The 20005-nt window shown below is 42.6% G+C and overlaps 1 protein-coding gene across 2 annotated transcripts; it reads left to right on the forward strand.

The window, feature by feature from the left end:
- The first annotated feature begins 1197 nt into the window (after positions 1–1197).
- Positions 1198–19614, forward strand: LOC120991300 (urokinase plasminogen activator surface receptor-like). 2 transcript variants are annotated; one of them, XM_040420148.1, is made up of 8 exons: positions 1198–1307; positions 8973–9092; positions 9551–9697; positions 9870–10013; positions 14322–14468; positions 18504–18614; positions 18710–18858; positions 18902–19611. In XM_040420148.1, the coding sequence occupies exons 1-7, from the start codon at positions 1256–1258 to the stop codon at positions 18847–18849; spliced, it is 861 nt and encodes a 286-aa protein (XP_040276082.1). In that variant the 5' UTR covers positions 1198–1255; the 3' UTR covers positions 18850–18858; positions 18902–19611. The 2 variants fall into 2 exon arrangements, with proteins under 2 accessions (XP_040276082.1, XP_040276075.1); XM_040420141.1 differs by having other exon boundaries at positions 18710–19614.
- The last annotated feature ends 391 nt before the right edge of the window (positions 19615–20005 follow it).

Raw genomic sequence — 20005 nt, forward strand, 5'->3', positions numbered from 1 at the left:
CACAGTCATCAGACCATACTCCCTGAAAAACACATACACCAGACCATACTCCCTGAAAAACACATACACCAGACCATACTCCCTGAAAAAACACAGTCATCAGACCATACTCCCTGAGAAAACACATACACCAGACCATACTCCCTGAAAAACACATACACCAGACCATACTCCCTGAAAAACACATACACCAGACCATACTCCCTGAAAAAACACATACACCAGACCATACTCCCTGAAAAACACATACACCAGACCATACTCCCTGAAAAACACATACACCAGACCATACTCCGTGAAAAAACACATACACCAGACCATACTCCCTGAAAAAACACAGTCATCAGACCATACTCCCTAAAAAAACACATACACCAGACCATACTCCCTGAAAAAACACAGTCATCAGACCATACTCCCTAAAAAAACACATACACCAGACCATACTCCCTGAAAAAACACATACACCAGACCATACTCCCTGAAAAAACACATACACCAGACCATACTTCCTGAAAAAACACAGTCATCAGACCATACCCACTACAAAAAAAAAAAAAAAAACAGTCACCAGACCACCCCCCAATAAACACGGACCATATTATAAAAAACACAGTCACCAGTCTCCCCCCACCGATAAAAAACACAGAAACCAGACCCCCCATAAAAACAGTACTAGAAGTAGTCACTTCCCGCCTTTGTGAGCTCAGAGTCTCCTCCCACTCCTTGAGTCCACCAATCACCTGCACTCCTGCTCTGCTGAAGCCGCGGCTTCTTGGTGGCCGGGAGCTTTGCCGCCTCTCCAAATGTCCAGAAGATCTTCCCTTTTCCCACAAGTCTGCTGGACGCTCCAGGAGAGTTGGTAAGTATAGGTAAGTTATTGCACCAAACCAGGTTGTTGACTGCTGGGCCCCTTAGTGGACGCACTTGGGTGGAGCAGTCCACCCTAAATAAACTTTAGTATTTCTGAGTGTCCCAGATGTGACGGCTACGTGTCCCCATGACTTATACATCACTTAGTCACCGCTCTGAACCAGCTAATTACTGATTGTAAACATTACGATCGGCTATGAAGTAGTTAATCCCCTGAAGGGAACATCAGGCCTTGACTTGCAGGTATCACTAGTACACAACCATCGCCCTGGCTCCCACCCCTCCCTGGTCCTCCCAGGTACAGAGCGGCAGGACCTGTTTATATACGGCACCATTTGGAGGATCCTGTCACATCGCATCCCAGACCGACGGCAGAGATCCAATGATGAAGCTGCTCCTGCAGTCCGGCCTCTCCAGCGCCCTCCTGTGTCTGGGTAAGTACTCACCTCTAATAGATATAGGGGGCACACTGCCCATAACGAGGAGTGCATATACGGTTCAAATATAATGCTAAACAACAACAAAAAAGCCGGAGAGCTAAGAAATAGCATCAAGAAATATAGAACAATACCTGAAAAAAGTAAAGTGCAATGGTATAGACCCTGGACATTAAGTGTGGGCCTATGTCCAAGAAAGACCGCCCCACGCGTATCGCCGGTGGAACCCGGGGTGACCCCTGAGGAAGCTGGGTTCCACCTGCAATACGCATGCAATGGTCTTTCTTTGACATAGGTCCACTCTTAATGTCCGGGGTCTATACCGTTGCACTTTACTTTTTTCAGGTATTGTTCTATATTTTTTGATGCTACGTTATCATTTATATAATATTTTTTCTATTTATGGCATTAAACTGAACTTCAAATTTATCCCGGACTGTACACGTCTGGCCCCTATTTGTGGACATTGGTGGGCTGTGTGTCGGTGCCTGGTTTCACTTTTACCGGCACATTCTTCATTGTGTACAATTTTTAAAGTGTTTGTATGCTTGTCTTGTCTAATAAAATTGCTTCATTGTTTTTATATTAATGTGTAATTAATGCGATGCAGGTTTCCAGTTTATTCTAATTTTAACAAGGATGGATTCAATAGATCGGGGTCGCCTTGTATCGCGCTCATTGATGGCAACCTGCGGAGGGCAGGGATAACTTGGCGATTCTTCTACTATGAGCTCCAGCATTAGAGTCATCGCATCACCTACCTGCGTTCACCTTATATTTTTGCAGACGGTCCCTAAATTTTCATGAAAACGGTTATTTCAGGTTATTTCTTACGGATAGAGTCATTGAAGCCATGATGATGCCATCGAGAAGTCAGGGGATCCCAACAGAGGGCAGGGAGATCCTGAAGCCCTTATACTGAGCACTCAATGCTCAGGGTGTAAATATAGGGCGAGGTTCTAGTGGTGGAGCCCAGTGTCCCCTAGGGGAACTCCAGGACAAGAAATAACATGAGAACCATAGGGTGAAACCCTGGAAATACGGTAAGGGAAATTTTGCAAATATTATGTAGGCAAATCCATTCAACTGGACATATCCATTCTTCAGCAGGAGAAACTACTAGGGAGCACAGCCTTCCTTCCAGGAGAAGAACAATCAGGACTAGTCATTGGACGACGCATTTCGGTTCACCAGGTCTGACGTACATATATAGCCACAATTTATATATGATAAGAAACCTGATGAAGGACTCCACAAATAAACTGAGTTGTGCAATCTCAGGATGTCTGATAAGTGGGGTGTGACTCCCGACACGCACGCCGATCAGCTGTTGGAAGAGGCTATGGCCCTTGGGCGGGTGCTGCAGCTACTTCCTCGACCTGTGACATCCCGTCCATCCATCAGTCTCATGGCTTCTCGGCAGCTCGTTTCCATTCATGTGAACGAGACTGAGGTACAATAAAAGAGACCACTATACAAGGTGTGGCCTGTGCATGGTATACATTAAAGAGGCCCTTTCCAACCGCTGATGAGGGAAGTCCACAACTGATGGCTGGTGGACATATATGAAATTAGTAAAAATGGATCAGCTCTTGTGGCTGTGCTTGGTATTGCAGTGTTCACATTACCTGACCACAGGGGGCGCTATTTCATGGCTACACATGCACAGCGGGATGCGTTACCGTTGCATCTTGGCTGTGGTACCTTGGCTGCCTCATAAGAGGCCAGCTGATACAAGGCACCTGACGGCGAGGGAGTGTGCTACAGATTTTGCGTGGAGGCCACGGACCTTCGTCTCCATCTCTGGGATTATATTTTACAGGTTTTATGAACACAAGGCGTGAAGTTCCCTGTGCATTATAATTACAGTGTGAGGATAATACTGAGCTCCGCTCTAGACTTGCCGTGTACGGTTTATGTGGTGTCTTAAGCCCATGCTGCAGTTTTATGTCATGATGATGGGTTCACTTTAAGAGACACGTGTGACACAGCGAAGATCTAGAAAACTGGGTTTATCACCACAAGATTCACAGCTACAAATATGACTAAAACTTGCACTGAAGACGTAATAATACTGCTGAAGAGAGGAGAATGAGAGTCTGCGCCGGACTCCAGTCTCCGGGGATGCGGAGCATGAGCTCGCTAGAATGGGAGGATGACCCTTTTACACCTTACTTCTCAACCCATGAATTTTCAATATGAAAGTGACATTGAGAAAACACAAATACTGTATATATTCAGTATGAGATACAAAGCTGATGACTGAGCAGATTGATGGCTTGGAAAATTGCTTGCAACTGTATAAACCAAAATCCGCTGAAAAATAAAACTAGTATACTACTACTGTCCCCTATGGACAAGAATATAACTACTATAATACTGCTCCTATGTACAAGAATATAACTACTATAATACTGCTCCTATGTACAAGAATATAACTACTATAATACTGCTACTATGTACAAGAATATAACTATAATAATACTGCCTCCTATGTACAAGAATATAACTACTATAATACTGCTCCTATGTACAAGAATATAACTACTATAATACTGCTCCTATGTACAAGAATATAACTACTATAATACTGCTCCTATGTACAAGAATATAACTATAATAATACTGCCTCCTATGGACAAGAATATAACTACTATAATACTGCTCCTATGTACAAGAATATAACTACTATAATACTGCTCCTATGTACAAGAATATAACTACTATAATACTGCTCCTATGTACAAGAATATAACTACTATAATACTGCTCCTATGTACAAGAATATAACTACTATAATACCGCTCCTATGTACAAGAATATAACTACTATAATACTGCTCCTATGTACAAGAATATAACTACTATAATACTGCTCCTATGTACAAGAATATAACTATAATAATACTGCCTCCTATGGACAAGAATATAACTACTATAATACTGCTCCTATGTACAAGAATATAACTACTATAATACTGCTCCTATGTACAAGAATATAACTATAATAATACTGCCTCCTATGGACAAGAATATAACTACTATAATACTGCTCCTATGTACAAGAATATAACTACTATAATACTGCTCCTATGTACAAGAATATAACTACTATAATACTGCTCCTATGTACAAGAATATAACTATAATAATACTGCTCCTATGTACAAGAATATAACTACTATAATACTGCTCCTATGTACAAGAATATAACTACTATAATACTGCCTCCTATGTACAAGAATATAACTACTATAATACTGCTCCTATGTACAAAAATATAACTACTATAATACTGCTCCTATGTACAAGAATATAACTACTATAATACTGCTCCTATGTACAAGAATATAACTACTATAATACTGCTCCTATGTACAAGAATATAACTATAATAATACTGCCTCCTATGTACAAGAATATAACTACTATAATACTGCCTCCTATGTACAAGAATATAACTACTATAATACTGCTTCTATATACAAGAATATAACTACTATAATACTGCTTCTATATACAAGAATATAACTACTATAATACTGTTCCATATATACAAGAATATAACTACTATAATACTGCTCCTATGTATAAGAATATAACTACTATAATACTGCTCCTATGTACAAGAATATAACTACTATAATACTGCTCCTATGTACAAGAATATAACTACTATAATACTGCTCCTATGTACAAGAATATAACTACTATAATACTGCTCCTATGTACAAGAATATAACTACTATAATACTGCTCCTATGTACAAGAATATAACTACTATAATACTGCTCCTATGTACAAGAATATAACTACTATAATACTGCTCCTATGTACAAGAATATAACTACTATAATACTGCTCCTATGTACAAGAATATAACTACTATAATACTGCTCCTATGTACAAGAATATAACTACTATAATACTGCTCCTATGTACAAGAATATAACTATAATAATACTGCCTCCTATGTACAAGAATATAACTACTATAATACTGCTTCTATATACAAGAATATAACTACTATAATACTGCTCCTATGTACAAGAATATAACTACTATAATACTGCTCCTATGTACAAGAATATAACTACTATAATACTGCTCCTATGTACAAGAATATAACTATAATAATACTGCCTCCTATGTACAAGAATATAACTACTATAATACTGCTTCTATATACAAGAATATAACTACTATAATACTGCTCCTATGTACAAGAATATAACTACTATAATACTGCTCCTATGTACAAGAATATAACTACTATAATACTGCTCCTATGTACAAGAATATAACTACTATAATACTGCTCCTATGTACAAGAATATAACTACTATAATACTGCTCCTATGTACAAGAATATAACTACTATAATACTGCTCCTGTGTACAAGAATATAACTACTATAATACTGCTCCTATATACAAGAATATAACTACTATAATACTGCTCCTATGTACAGGAATATAACTACTATAATACTGCTCCTATGTACAAGAATATAACTACTATAATACTGCTCCTATGTACAAGAATATAACTACTATAATACTGCTCCTATGTACAAGAATATAACTACTATAATACTGCTCCTATGTACAAGAATATAACTACTATAATACTGCTCCTATGTACAAGAATATAACTACTATAATACTGCTCCTATGTACAAGAATATAACTACTATAATACTGCTCCTATGTACAAGAATATAACTACTATAATACTGCTCCTATGTACAAGAATATAACTACTATAATACTGCTCCTATGTACAAGAATATAACTACTATAATACTGCTCCTATGTACAAGAATATAACTACTATAATACTGCCTCCTATGTACAAGAATATAACTACTATAATACTGCTCCTGTGTACAAGAATATAACTACTATAATACTGCTCCTATATACAAGAATATAACTACTATAATACTGCTCCTATGTACAGGAATATAACTACTATAATACTGCTCCTATGTACAAGAATATAACTACTATAATACTGCTCCTATGTACAAGAATATAACTACTATAATACTGCTCCTATGTACAAGAATATAACTACTATAATACTGCTCCTATGTACAAGAATATAACTACTATAATACTGCTCCTATGTACAAGAATATAACTACTATAATACTGCTCCTATGTACAAGAATATAACTACTATAATACTGCTCCTATGTACAAGAATATAACTACTATAATACTGCTCCTATGTACAAGAATATAACTACTATAATACTGCTCCTATGTACAAGAATATAACTATAATAATACTGCCTCCTATGTACAAGAATATAACTACTATAATACTGCCTCCTATGTACAAGAATATAACTACTATAATACTGCTTCTATATACAAGAATATAACTACTATAATACTGCTTCTATATACAAGAATATAACTACTATAATACTGTTCCATATATACAAGAATATAACTACTATAATACTGCTCCTATGTATAAGAATATAACTACTATAATACTGCTCCTATGTACAAGAATATAACTACTATAATACTGCTCCTATGTACAAGAATATAACTACTATAATACTGCTCCTATGTACAAGAATATAACTACTATAATACTGCTCCTATGTACAAGAATATAACTACTATAATACTGCTCCTATGTACAAGAATATAACTACTATAATACTGCTCCTATGTACAAGAATATAACTACTATAATACTGCTCCTATGTACAAGAATATAACTACTATAATACTGCTCCTATGTACAAGAATATAACTACTATAATACTGCTCCTATGTACAAGAATATAACTACTATAATACTGCTCCTATGTACAAGAATATAACTATAATAATACTGCCTCCTATGTACAAGAATATAACTACTATAATACTGCTTCTATATACAAGAATATAACTACTATAATACTGCTCCTATGTACAAGAATATAACTACTATAATACTGCTCCTATGTACAAGAATATAACTACTATAATACTGCTCCTATGTACAAGAATATAACTATAATAATACTGCCTCCTATGTACAAGAATATAACTACTATAATACTGCTTCTATATACAAGAATATAACTACTATAATACTGCTCCTATGTACAAGAATATAACTACTATAATACTGCTCCTATGTACAAGAATATAACTACTATAATACTGCTCCTATGTACAAGAATATAACTACTATAATACTGCTCCTATGTACAAGAATATAACTACTATAATACTGCTCCTATGTACAAGAATATAACTACTATAATACTGCTCCTGTGTACAAGAATATAACTACTATAATACTGCTCCTATATACAAGAATATAACTACTATAATACTGCTCCTATGTACAGGAATATAACTACTATAATACTGCTCCTATGTACAAGAATATAACTACTATAATACTGCTCCTATGTACAAGAATATAACTACTATAATACTGCTCCTATGTACAAGAATATAACTACTATAATACTGCTCCTATGTACAAGAATATAACTACTATAATACTGCTCCTATGTACAAGAATATAACTACTATAATACTGCTCCTATGTACAAGAATATAACTACTATAATACTGCTCCTATGTACAAGAATATAACTACTATAATACTGCTCCTATGTACAAGAATATAACTACTATAATACTGCTCCTATGTACAAGAATATAACTACTATAATACTGCTCCTATGTACAAGAATATAACTACTATAATACTGCCTCCTATGTACAAGAATATAACTACTATAATACTGCTCCTGTGTACAAGAATATAACTACTATAATACTGCTCCTATATACAAGAATATAACTACTATAATACTGCTCCTATGTACAGGAATATAACTACTATAATACTGCTCCTATGTACAAGAATATAACTACTATAATACTGCTCCTATGTACAAGAATATAACTACTATAATACTGCTCCTATGTACAAGAATATAACTACTATAATACTGCTCCTATGTACAAGAATATAACTACTATAATACTGCTCCTATGTACAAGAATATAACTACTATAATACTGCTCCTATGTACAAGAATATAACTACTATAATACTGCTCCTATGTACAAGAATATAACTACTATAATACTGCTCCTATGTACAAGAATATAACTACTATAATACTGCTCCTATGTACAAGAATATAACTACTATAATACTGCTCCTATGTACAAGAATATAACTACTATAATACTGCTCCTATGTACAAGAATATAACTACTATAATACTGCTCCTATGTACAAGAATATAACTACTATAATACTGCTCCTATGTACAAGAATATAACTACTATAATACTGTTCCTATGTACAGGAATATAACTACTATAATACTGCTCCTATGTACAAGAATATAACTACTATAATACTTCTCCTATGTACAAGAATATAACTACTATAATACTGCTCCTATGTACAAGAATATAACTACTATAATACTGCTCCTATGTACAAGAATATAACTACTATAATACTGCCTCCTGTGTACAAGAATATAAGTACTATTATACTGCTCCTATGTACAAGTATGTAATTACTGTAATATTATTTTCCAAATGACCATATATACGGCTATGGCTGCTGTTGCTCTTCCTCATCGCTCTCTTTTCGTTGCCTCCTCTCCATTCAGCTGTCGGCCTCCAGTGCTACCACTTCAAGGGTTTTCCGGATCGTGCGCCTCAAGAACAGGTGGTGAAGACTTGTGACAGCACCCAGCAGCACTGCAACTCCTTTCTCATCACATATAGTGGTGAGTTCATGTTCTTTCACCAACCTTAAAGTTTATCTTTGCTCTTCTTTAGCTCCTAAAATCGGGATAATGCAGAGGACATCATCGATGGAGTGCACCAATAAATAGTGAGATGAGTCTGGGAGTGAAAAACGGTCAAGATCTGACCTCACTGTTCCTGCAGTGCTGCTATCATAGTGTTTCTATAAAAGGTATCACCCGATACTTGAGCGTACCATATATTCTCCATAAGGTCAACTTAATAACCTGAACTGAACACCCTTCATGAGGAGATCGAGAAAACATCAATAATTTAGTTCTGGTAGATCAATATTCACCATCTTAGATTATAGATGTTCATGTCTTATGTTTGCTCCTACAAGAACATCTGCTCCACCCTCTCCATGACATGAAAGATTAGTGGAAGGATCAGATTTTATGTTATAAGAGGAACTGCAATAAATTACTTCCATTCTTAGGTTTGTTGCATGGAGGTATCCTAACCAAGGGATGTTCTTCTGGAGAATCCTGCAACCAAACCCACACAGGCTCCCTCAAATACATCGACACCAGCCAGACCACTCTCTGCTGTGACAACGACCTGTGTAACCGGGACTTGGCACCAGGTTAGTGGATGAGCTACAGAGAACAAAGTCTTTGGACACATCTATGTCCATGTATCCTTACCTACATCTACAGAGGACATCAATGAGAAGGTCTTCAGGAAGGTTCTGTGACCCTATCATCCCTTTTACTAAACGATTGTCTTAACCATGTTCTTTACCCTCTCCATTTCAGATCTTGGGGAGCACTCCCATACTGAGTGCTTGGCATGCCATGGACAGCCTTTGGCTTGTGGTGGCAGCGATCTTCCGAGTCTGAGATGTGGATCCTCTCATCAATCTTGTGTTGAGGTCTCCATCACTGTCGCTTTGAGCAAAGGTAGGACTATGTAGAGTGGTAGAACCAACTTAATGGGACATGTCACTTCTCCTGAAGTGTCTGTTTTAGTAAATACAGTACATGAATTCACAATGAATTTTGGAATATCTTTTCTCATGATTCTGTATTGCGACGTTCCTGTTATTCCTTTTAGAAATGTATGCTTGGTGTTACTATTGACCTTCTCAAAGGGGTGTGCCTCACCCTATTGTCAGCATCGATTGGACACTATCAGAGTGTGGAGGGACACACCGCCAACTGGTAACACCGACAAAAAAAGTTCTATATAAATTTGCAGAAGGAATAACAAAGGAAAGACACAAGAAAAGATGTTCCAGAATTGTGATTTCATAAGGAACCAAAACAAACATGTCAGCAGATGTTTTACCGTGAATTCGAAGATTTGAGAATAAATAGGCTTACGCAGGCTAAGTGCTAAAAATATTTACTAAGTGTGATTAATAAGGATAAACAGACAAATCACATGCAGAATAGTAAAGGTAAATAATAATCATACCTGCAATGAAATGTGGCACATGGCCAACACCCCATGGTAATACAAGAGAGAGATAGCAACCTCCAACATCCTACCTGGATGATGTTCTCAGCAGAGCAGAGTTCTTTGTCTTTGTGCACAAAGGTTAATAACTCTCAGCCCCTCCTCCTAAGGATGTCCAGGGTGCTCTACTCATGTCCTGTGAGTTACCCCTATGGAATGTGGCCTGGTGGTCATCTGACACAGAACCACAGCTTTGTATATGTCAAGTCTCCCTAACTCACTACATTACAAGGAATATGGAGGGTAATATAATAATTAAAGGGAAAGGAACCAATCAGTACTTATTTATGCCAAGTGCCAATTATTTCTTATAAAATGCCCTTATAGCACAGTGGAGCAGACCGAACCTCCTCAGGTTAACTGTGACCATGCGCCGTCCATGTGCGAAACTCACCCTATTGTAAATGTACGGACCGGATCTAAAGTTCCTGCACCGGCAATCCAGTTGGAGATCGAAAGACGAAGATATAATAAATAGTAGAAGCAGCAGTTCTGCTGCCAACATTGGACCCAGCAATCATATGATCACCAGGTGTCTCCTGACATAGCCACAGTACCCACATAACACTACTATCAACAGTGCCCCATAGCACTACTAGCCACAGAACGCAAATAATTACTATTATCCACAGTACCCCATAACACTTCTAACCACAGTACCCACATAACACTACAATCCACGGTGCCCCATAACACTACCAGCCACAATACCCACATAACACTACCAGCCACAATACCCACATAATACCATTATCCTCAGTGCCTCATAACAGTATCAGCTACAGTGCCAACATAACACTACTATCCACAGTGCCCACATAACACCACCAGCCTCAGTGCCCACATAACACTACTATCCACAGTACCCACATAACACTACAATCCACAGTGCCCCATAACACTACAATCCACAGTGCCCCATAACACTACAATCCACAGTGCCCCATAACACTACAATCCACAGTGCCCCATAACACTACAATCCACAGTGCCCCATAACACTACCAGCCACAATACCCACATAACACTACCAACCACAGTACCAACATAATACCATTATCCTCAGTGCCCACATAACACTTTTATCCACAGTGCCCACATAACACTACTATCTACAGTGCCCACATAACACTAACAGTCACAGTGCCCACATGACTCTACTATCTACAGTGCCCCGTAACACTACCGGACACGGTGCCCACATAACACTGCTATCCACAGTGCCCACATAACGCTAACAGTCACAGTGCCCACATGACAGTACTATCTACAGTGCCCCATAACACCACCAGCCTCAGTAACCACATAACACTACTATCCACAGTGCCCCATAACAGTACCAGCCATAGTACTGTCACGGCCTATGGTGTACGCTGTGACACTGTTGCCACACTTGCGGTTGCCCGCTGCAACGTGTTGCTGTGAGAGCATGCGGTGGCAGTGTCTCGGCCTTCTGGGTGATTGCCGTGACATGGTTGCCACGCATGCTGTTGCCGGTGGTAACGTGTTTGGTATGCTTGTGTGTGCACTTCCCCTTTGAGTTGTAGCCTCCCTCTGTCTGGTGCTGTAAGGGTTAACTCCCTGACTGGCTGTGGTCACTTGGCTTTTATCTTCTGTGGTTTCCTGGCTGGAGTCAGTTGTACTTCAGCTGTTGTTGGTGCTGGAGCTCTGCTCTAGTCCAGGGTGTTCCATCTGTCCAGTGAGGGCCACCCTTGTGGTCATAGATGTCATCCCGGTGTCTCCTTCCCTTCCTGTCCCTATTTGAGTGGGTTATGTTCAGGGTGTTGTATGTCTTGTGTGGTGTTACATGGCTGGTGGTGTTTGGTGTCATGTTTGCTAGACATTCCCCTGTCTCATGTTTATTGCAGCTATGGTGTCCTGGGTTCCTGTGTGGTTGTGGTTTGTGCTGTGTTCTCTAATGTTGGTGGGGACACCAGCACTTGTGCACGGGTTCTAGTCAGTGTGTCTGTGGCAGGTAAGTGTGTTACTGGTTTCACTTACCTGCCATCTCCTTATAGCTGTATGTGTTCCTCTCTCCTTGCAGCCTGGCCTCAGATAGAGACTCCTGTTCCTCCATGACTGGGATGAACAGGTTGTCTCTTCCCGGCTCCTTGGTGAGGGATTTCCAGGGCGACTTAGGGTCTCTAGGAATCCAGAGTATGATCCGTACTACCATCGGGGTCCGCTCATACGGTGAGGAGTCAGGGAGAGGATTAGGGACGCTATAGGAGGTGACCTGCTCCCTTATTACTCTTTTTGGCCAGGCTGATCCCTCTTTTTACCCTTTGACACCTCCCCGGCGTGACAAGTACCCACATAACACTACTATCCACAGTGCCCTATAACAGTACCAGCAGCCCCAGTACCCACATAACACTACTATCCACAGTGCCCCTAGAGCACAACCTGCGCACACGTGTCCTGCAGTCCACATACAACCTGCGCACACGTGTCCTGCAGTCCACATACAAGCTGTGCACACGTGTCCTGCAGTCCACATACAAGCTGTGCACACGTGTCCTGCAGTCCACATACAAGCTGTGCACACGTGTCCTGCAGTCCACATACAAGCTGTGCACACGTGTCCTGCAGTCCACACACAAGCTGTGCACACGTGTCCTGCAGTCCACACACAAGCTGTGCACACGTGTCCTGTAGTCCACATACAAGCTGTGCACACGTGTCCTGCAGTCCACATACAAGCTGTGCACACGTGTCCTGCAGTCCACATACAAGCTGTGCACACGTGTCCTGCAGTCCACACACAAGCTGTGCACACGTGTCCTGCAGTCCACATACAAGCTGTGCACACGTGTCCTGCAGTCCACATACAAGCTGTGCACACGTGTCCTGCAGTCCACACACAAGCTGTGCACACGTATTCTGCAGTCCACACACAAGCTGTGCACACGTGTCCTGCAGTCCACACACAAGCTGTGCACACGTGTCCTGCAGTCCACAGATAAGCTGTACACACGTGTCCTGCAGTCCACATACAAGCTGTGCACACGTGTCCTGCAGTCCACATACAAGCTGTGCACACGTGTCCTGCAGTCCACACACAAGCTGTGCACACGTGTCCTGCAGTCCACAGATAAGCTGTACACATGTGTCCTGCAGTCCACATACAAGCTGTGCACACGTGTCCTGCAGTCCACATACAAGCTGTGCACACGTGTCCTGCAGTCCACATACAAGCTGTGCACACGTGTCCTGCAGTCCACATACAAGCTGTGCACACGTATTCTGCAGTCCACACACAGCCCACGTCCTCAGTGGGGTGCTCTACAGACTGCTCGCTGCGGATGCACTCCGGCCTCCATGTTACGTCCTGCTCCCTAGAAGTCTAAATTGCGCTTAATGACACACTCGTCTCATCTAGAGTGTTGGAGCATTAGCCCTGACAGATGAAGATGGCCTCGAGGATTGTATAATGCCCCTTAATAACCTATTGCCATTCAGGCAAAACAATTAAAATGAAGGTAATGGCGATGAAAGGAGCGCGGGGAGATGTCGTTTCGCACGATGATTTGACAGGTAAATCTTCAGGCTCGGGAACAGAGAGGTCGAGATTCACCCTCCATGTAAATACTGCTCTTGACATGATGATTTCCATATAAAACCTCCTCCAGCAATGATCTGTAAGGCAGCGCCGCCTGCTGGTGAGATGTGATAACTGCGTGGCTGCAGCTATTCCCAGGTATGATGTAATCTTTGGAATTACTTTTTCTGTTTTGTTTCTTCACCAGACACTTTTCACACTATGATGAAAAGCTGCAGTAACGCGTCCACGTGTCCCGGGCTCTCTGCATTCAGCAATGGGCAGAAACTGCTATCGTATGCCTCCCGCCATCACTGCTGTAATGGCAGCCAGTGCAACACCGGACACTTCACAGGTAAGGCCCTGTTCACATTAAAAAAATTTCTGTATGTTTTAGGTGTAAGCTCCTGACCTACGTGCTAGATGTGTCCATAGGGCTCTATTATCAGATGGAGGCCAAAAGAGTGTCCTTTCAGCCTCCGTCTGGCCGGTCTGCAGCATAGTGTAGTAGATTACACTCCATCCAGTATACGTACAGACGCCATGAAAGCCTATGGATGACCGATGTCACTGTAAGCCGCCCGTCACTCGCCACATTACATGTGTACCTTGGGGGCCACTGTGGGACCAGTCATTAACCCTACACCTAACCTCTCAGTCCCTTCTGAATCCCGCTCTGAGGACCAACTTCCCCGGGGAAGCGCCAGTAATTAGAGTCCATACATGGACAGTTACCTTATATGGACAGTTAAACGGGTTATCCAGCCCCTATAATGTCCCCCCCCCCCCCCAATGCCCGGGCCCCTCATATAGATTATACTTACCCTGCTTCCGGAAACTGCATCACTCCGGATCCCGCACTGCTGCCGCTGCCTCTCCATCACCCTTGATGCTAGGGAGGCTCGTCCCCATCGCGGGGAGATGCAGCTGCAGCCGTGCAAAGCGGGTGCCAGGGAGCGGGGTATGTATGACCTATATGAGGTTCCTGGCATTAAACCCCTTTAAATTCTATGGACAGTTACCTTATAACAGTAAGCAGTGATGGTGATCACACACACTATCCTTTGGAAGATAAAGATATTATGCACTTCCCAGCTATCTACTCCTAGCACTCAGCTTACTATACCCTACTGTCTATTAAATAACCCAGTCTGAACGTTGGGGCCCAGTTGCAGAAAACATTGGTGCAATTACGCCTGTACTGCCTGGGAACCAGCTGGGGGCTGCAGCATTCAGAAGCTTGGATGGTAGTGGAGTTGGGGACAAAATCCTCCTTGGATTCAGGCTTGGCTGTATGGCTAATGCAGCAGCTGAGCTTTCCCTTCTCCTACAGGAGCTGTCTAGGCTGTGCCGTAGGGTTAATGCAGCAGCTGAGCTTTCCCTTCTCATACAGGAGCTGTCTGGGCTGTGCTGTAGAGGTAATGCAGCAGCTGAGCTTTCCCGTCTCATACAGGAGCTGTCTGGGCTGTGCCATAGGGTTAATGCAGCAGCTGAGCCTTCTCTTCTCATACAGGATCTATCTGGGCTGTGCTGTAGGGGTAATGCAGCAGCAGAGCTTTTTCTTCTCATACAGGAGCTGTCTGGGCCGTGCTGTAGAGGTAATGCAGCAGCTGAGCTTTCCCTTCTCATACAGGAGCTGTCTGGGCTGTGCTGTAGGGGTAATGCAGCAGCTGAGCTTTCCCTTCTCATACAGGAGCTGTCTGGGCTGTGCTGTAGAGGTAATGCAGCAGCTGAGCTTTCCCTTCTCATACAGGAGCTGTCTGGGCTATGCTGTAGAGGTAATGCAGCAGCTGAGCTTTCCCTTCTCATACAGGAGCTGTCTGGGCTGTGCTGTAGAGGTAATGCAGCAGCTGAGCTTTCTCTTCTCATACAGGAGCTGTCTGGGCTGTGCTGTAGGGTTAATGCAGCAGCTGAGCTTTCTCTTCTCATACAGGATCTATCTGGGCTGTGCTGTAGGGGTAATGCAGCAGCTGAGCCTTCACTTCTCATACAGAAGCTGTCTGGGCTGTGCTGTAGAGGTAATGCAGCAGCTGAGCTTTCTCTTCTCATACAGGAGCTGTCTGGGGTGTGCTGTAGGGGTAATGCAACAGCAGAGCTTTCTCTTCTCATACAGGAGCTGTCTGGGATGTGCTGTAGAGGTAATGCAGCAGCTGAGCTTTCTCTTCTCATACAGGAGCTGTCCTGTAGTGTTAATGCAGCAGCTGAGCTTTCCCTTCTCATACAGGAGCTGTCTGTGCTGTATGGCTAATGCAGCAGCTGAGCTTTCTCTTCTCATACAGGATCTATCTGGGCTGTGCTGTAGGGTTAATGCAGCAGCTGAGCTTTCCCCTCTCATACAGGAGCTGTCTGGGCTATGCTGTAGAGGTAATGCAGCAGCTGAGCTTTCCCTTCTCATACAGTAGCTGTCTGGGCTGTGCTGTAGGGGTAATGCAGCAGCTGAGCCTTCTCTTCTCATACAGGAGCTGTCTGGGCTGTGCTGTAGAGGTAATGCAGCAGCTGAGCTTTCTCTTCTCATACAGGAGCTGTCTGGGCTGTGCTGTAGGGTTAATGCAGCAGCTGAGCTTTCTCTTCTCATACAGGATCTATCTGGGCTGTGCTGTAGGGGTATTGCAGCAGCTGAGCCTTCACTTCTCATACAGAAGCTGTCTGGGCTGTGCTGTAGAGGTAATGCAGCAGCTGAGCTTTCTCTTCTCATACAGGAGCTGTCTGGGGTGTGCTGTAGGGGTAATGCAACAGCAGAGCTTTCTCTTCTCATACAGGAGCTGTCTGGGATGTGATGTAGAGGTAATGCAGCAGCTGAGCTTTCTCTTCTCATACAGGAGCTGTCCTGTAGTGGTAATGCAGCAGCTGAGCTTTCCCTTCTCATACAGGAGCTGTCTGTGCTGTATGGCTAATGCAGCAGCTGAGCTTTCTCTTCTCATACAGGATCTATCTGGGCTGTGCTGTAGGGTTAATGCAGCAGCTGAGCTTTCCCTTCTCATACAGGAGCTGTCTGGGCTGTGTTGTAGAGGTAATGCAGCAGCTGAGCTTTCCCTTCTCATACAGGAGCTGTCTGGGCTGTGCTGTAGGGGTAATGCAGCAGCTGAGCTTTCCCTTCTCATACAGGAGCTGTCTGGGCGGTGCTGTAATGTCTGCACAGTCAGGCACACTTCTGTCTTCTGAGATCTCTCAGTCTATCTGCTCTCCATGCTGCTCTCTCTAAACTGGCTGTTGTTCCTCTCCATCAACAACAGTAAACCAGACACCTGAAGACCAGATGCACTAAGAGGATTGTGGCAGTAACGAGGCCGGCGTTCACTTATAGCAAAGGTTCAGTTTGCTGCTCCAGCTTTGTATCTAAATATTCGTTCCCCATATATATTGCGCCCATATCTCATGGCTACATTGGGGACTATTAAGATGAACATTTAGAGGCAGACATTGCAGCTGGGAGGGAATATTTGGCTCACTATGACAGCAAAATAATATAAACTAATTGCAATTCTACATAAAAAAAACAACAAAAGCACAAAAGATGGTAAAGCAATGGAGATGACACAATATCTACTTTTACATATTGCAGTGAGCTCCAGACTGAATCCAACTGCCCCCCTTCCCCCAGTTCCTCTGTGCAGTAACTGTGCCACTTGTCGAGCGTCTGGACCTCATATCCACAATACAAGTGGATGACGGACAGTGACCTTCGTGACTACCCTGTGTGGGCGGGATTATGAGGACTCTTACTGTCAATAATCCAGTGTGGGTGGAGATAATGAGGACTCTTACTGTCAATAATCCAGTGTGGGCGGAGATAATGAGGACTCTTACTGTCAATCACCCTGTGTGGGCAGAGATAATGAGGACTCTTACTGTCAATCACCCTGTGTGGGCGGAGATAATGAGGACTCTTACTGTCAATCACCCTGTGTGGGCAGAGATAATGAGGACTCTTACTGTCAATCATCCAGTGTGGGTGGAGATAATGAGGACTCTTACTGTCAATCACCCTGTGTGGGTGGGGTCATCAGGACTCATGCACATGACCATATGTATTTTGCGGTCTGCAAAAAACAGATCCGTAAAAAATATGGATGACATCCGTGTGCATTCCGTATTTTGTGGAACGAAACAGCTGGCCCCTAATAGAACAGTCCTATCCTTGTCTGTAATGCGGACAATAATAGGACATGTTCTATTTTTTTGCGGAACGGAAATACGGAAACGGAATGCACACGGAGTAACTTCAGTTTTTTTTTGCGGATTCATTGATTGAACGGACACGGAAAGAAAATACGTTCGTGTGCATGAGTCCTAACTCGGAAATCCAGCTCCAAACCATAAACCTTGACAACACAGCTTAGCTTTTCAGATATCTAAGGAAATGAACCTCTTCTTCATCTCCCTGTCTTAGATGAGGATCCAGGAGCAGAGAACGGTTTGGAGTGTTACAGTCGCTCAAGTCCTGAAGAGTCCGGCACAATGCGGTGCCGGGGGCAGATGACCCAGTGTGTGGACCTAATAGGTGAGAGCTGGCCATCCTTTCTGTCCCCTGGCCTCTACTCTACATGAGATCCTCTGACCATAGAGCTCACACTCGCTCCTATATTTTCTCGCCAGGTTCTTCTCCAGGTGAGGTGGTGATGAGCGGCTGCGCTACTCAAGCCTTCTGTCAGTTCCTGTACCCCCAGATCAACATCCCGGGATGGAAGAGCACCCTGTGCTGTGGCCAATCACTCTGCAACCACAAGAGCAACTGAATCAGAAAGGAGAGCAAAACGAGGCCTACACCCCGATGCTGCATATTTTAAGTTCACACTTGCCGGATTCTCTTTTTTACCCGCTGCAGTGCCGCACGTTTTAAGGGGACTGTTACGGTTATTGCACCATGACAAGCCTTTTACAAGTGAAGCTGATCGTGTGATCGGCTATTCTCCTGGAGGTGCTGGTTCTGGCTGTACGATTTTCCTGCAGTGGCCACTACTGGATAAGAGTGGTATTACACTCTGGGTAATACAGTGGCTTGTGGCTGGCCATATATTTCCTCTACAGGAGAAAAATGGTATTACACTCTGATTGTAAGCAGGGAGCTTCCCTCTGTCACATCCATATGCATGGGATATCTTCAGGGTTTTCATGATGCGCAGTGGTGCGGTATACAACACTGTTTCCAGTGCCGCAATCCTCCCCATTATTCTGCTGTGTAATGTCATACTATATAACAGGTATGGCCAACATGCGGCTCTCCAGCTGTTGCAAAACTACAACTCCCAGCATGCCCAGTCTGCCTACAGCTATCAGCCTACAGCAGGGCATGGTGGGAGTTGTAGTTTTACAACAGCTGGAGAGCTGCAGGTTGGCCAGCCCTGCTATATAAGATCCCAAACAAAACCTGACAGCGGGATTTAGCTTAGAACCAATCTAGAACTTGGTCTGTTCCATGAGTCACTGCCGTCACCACAGTCAGCAAAATAAATCCCTTTGTGTTTTAATAAAAAGCACTGAGTGCAGCGTTTGTACGTGCGGCTCATAAAGGAACGGAAATACGGGCATATCATGGTGAAATCAGCTCAGTGTAGGCGAGGGTACAGCGATACCCAACATCTCACCATATCATACTCACAGGGCTCTGGAAAGCTTAGATCTGGGGAGATGTCTGGCAGTGCATTACTTTGTTCCACCACTAGATGGTGCTCTGCTCTCTACAGAATGTGCTGATTACAGGTGCAGTACCTGACCATTCCACTGGGTGGAGCTGTTTGTAATGTTTGCCATAATTCTAAATTCTGATTGTGCATTTCACTCCCTCCATTTCTGGAGCGCTCCAGAACAGAGCATTCATCACCAGCAACTCAATTCTGTAAAGCATCAAACATCTCCTCTTTCCTATGAAGATCTACTACTTGCAGCAACAAC

The sequence above is a fragment of the Bufo bufo genome, chromosome 1 (genome assembly GCF_905171765.1).
Source record: "Bufo bufo chromosome 1, aBufBuf1.1, whole genome shotgun sequence".
Classification (NCBI taxonomy): domain Eukaryota; kingdom Metazoa; phylum Chordata; class Amphibia; order Anura; family Bufonidae; genus Bufo; species Bufo bufo.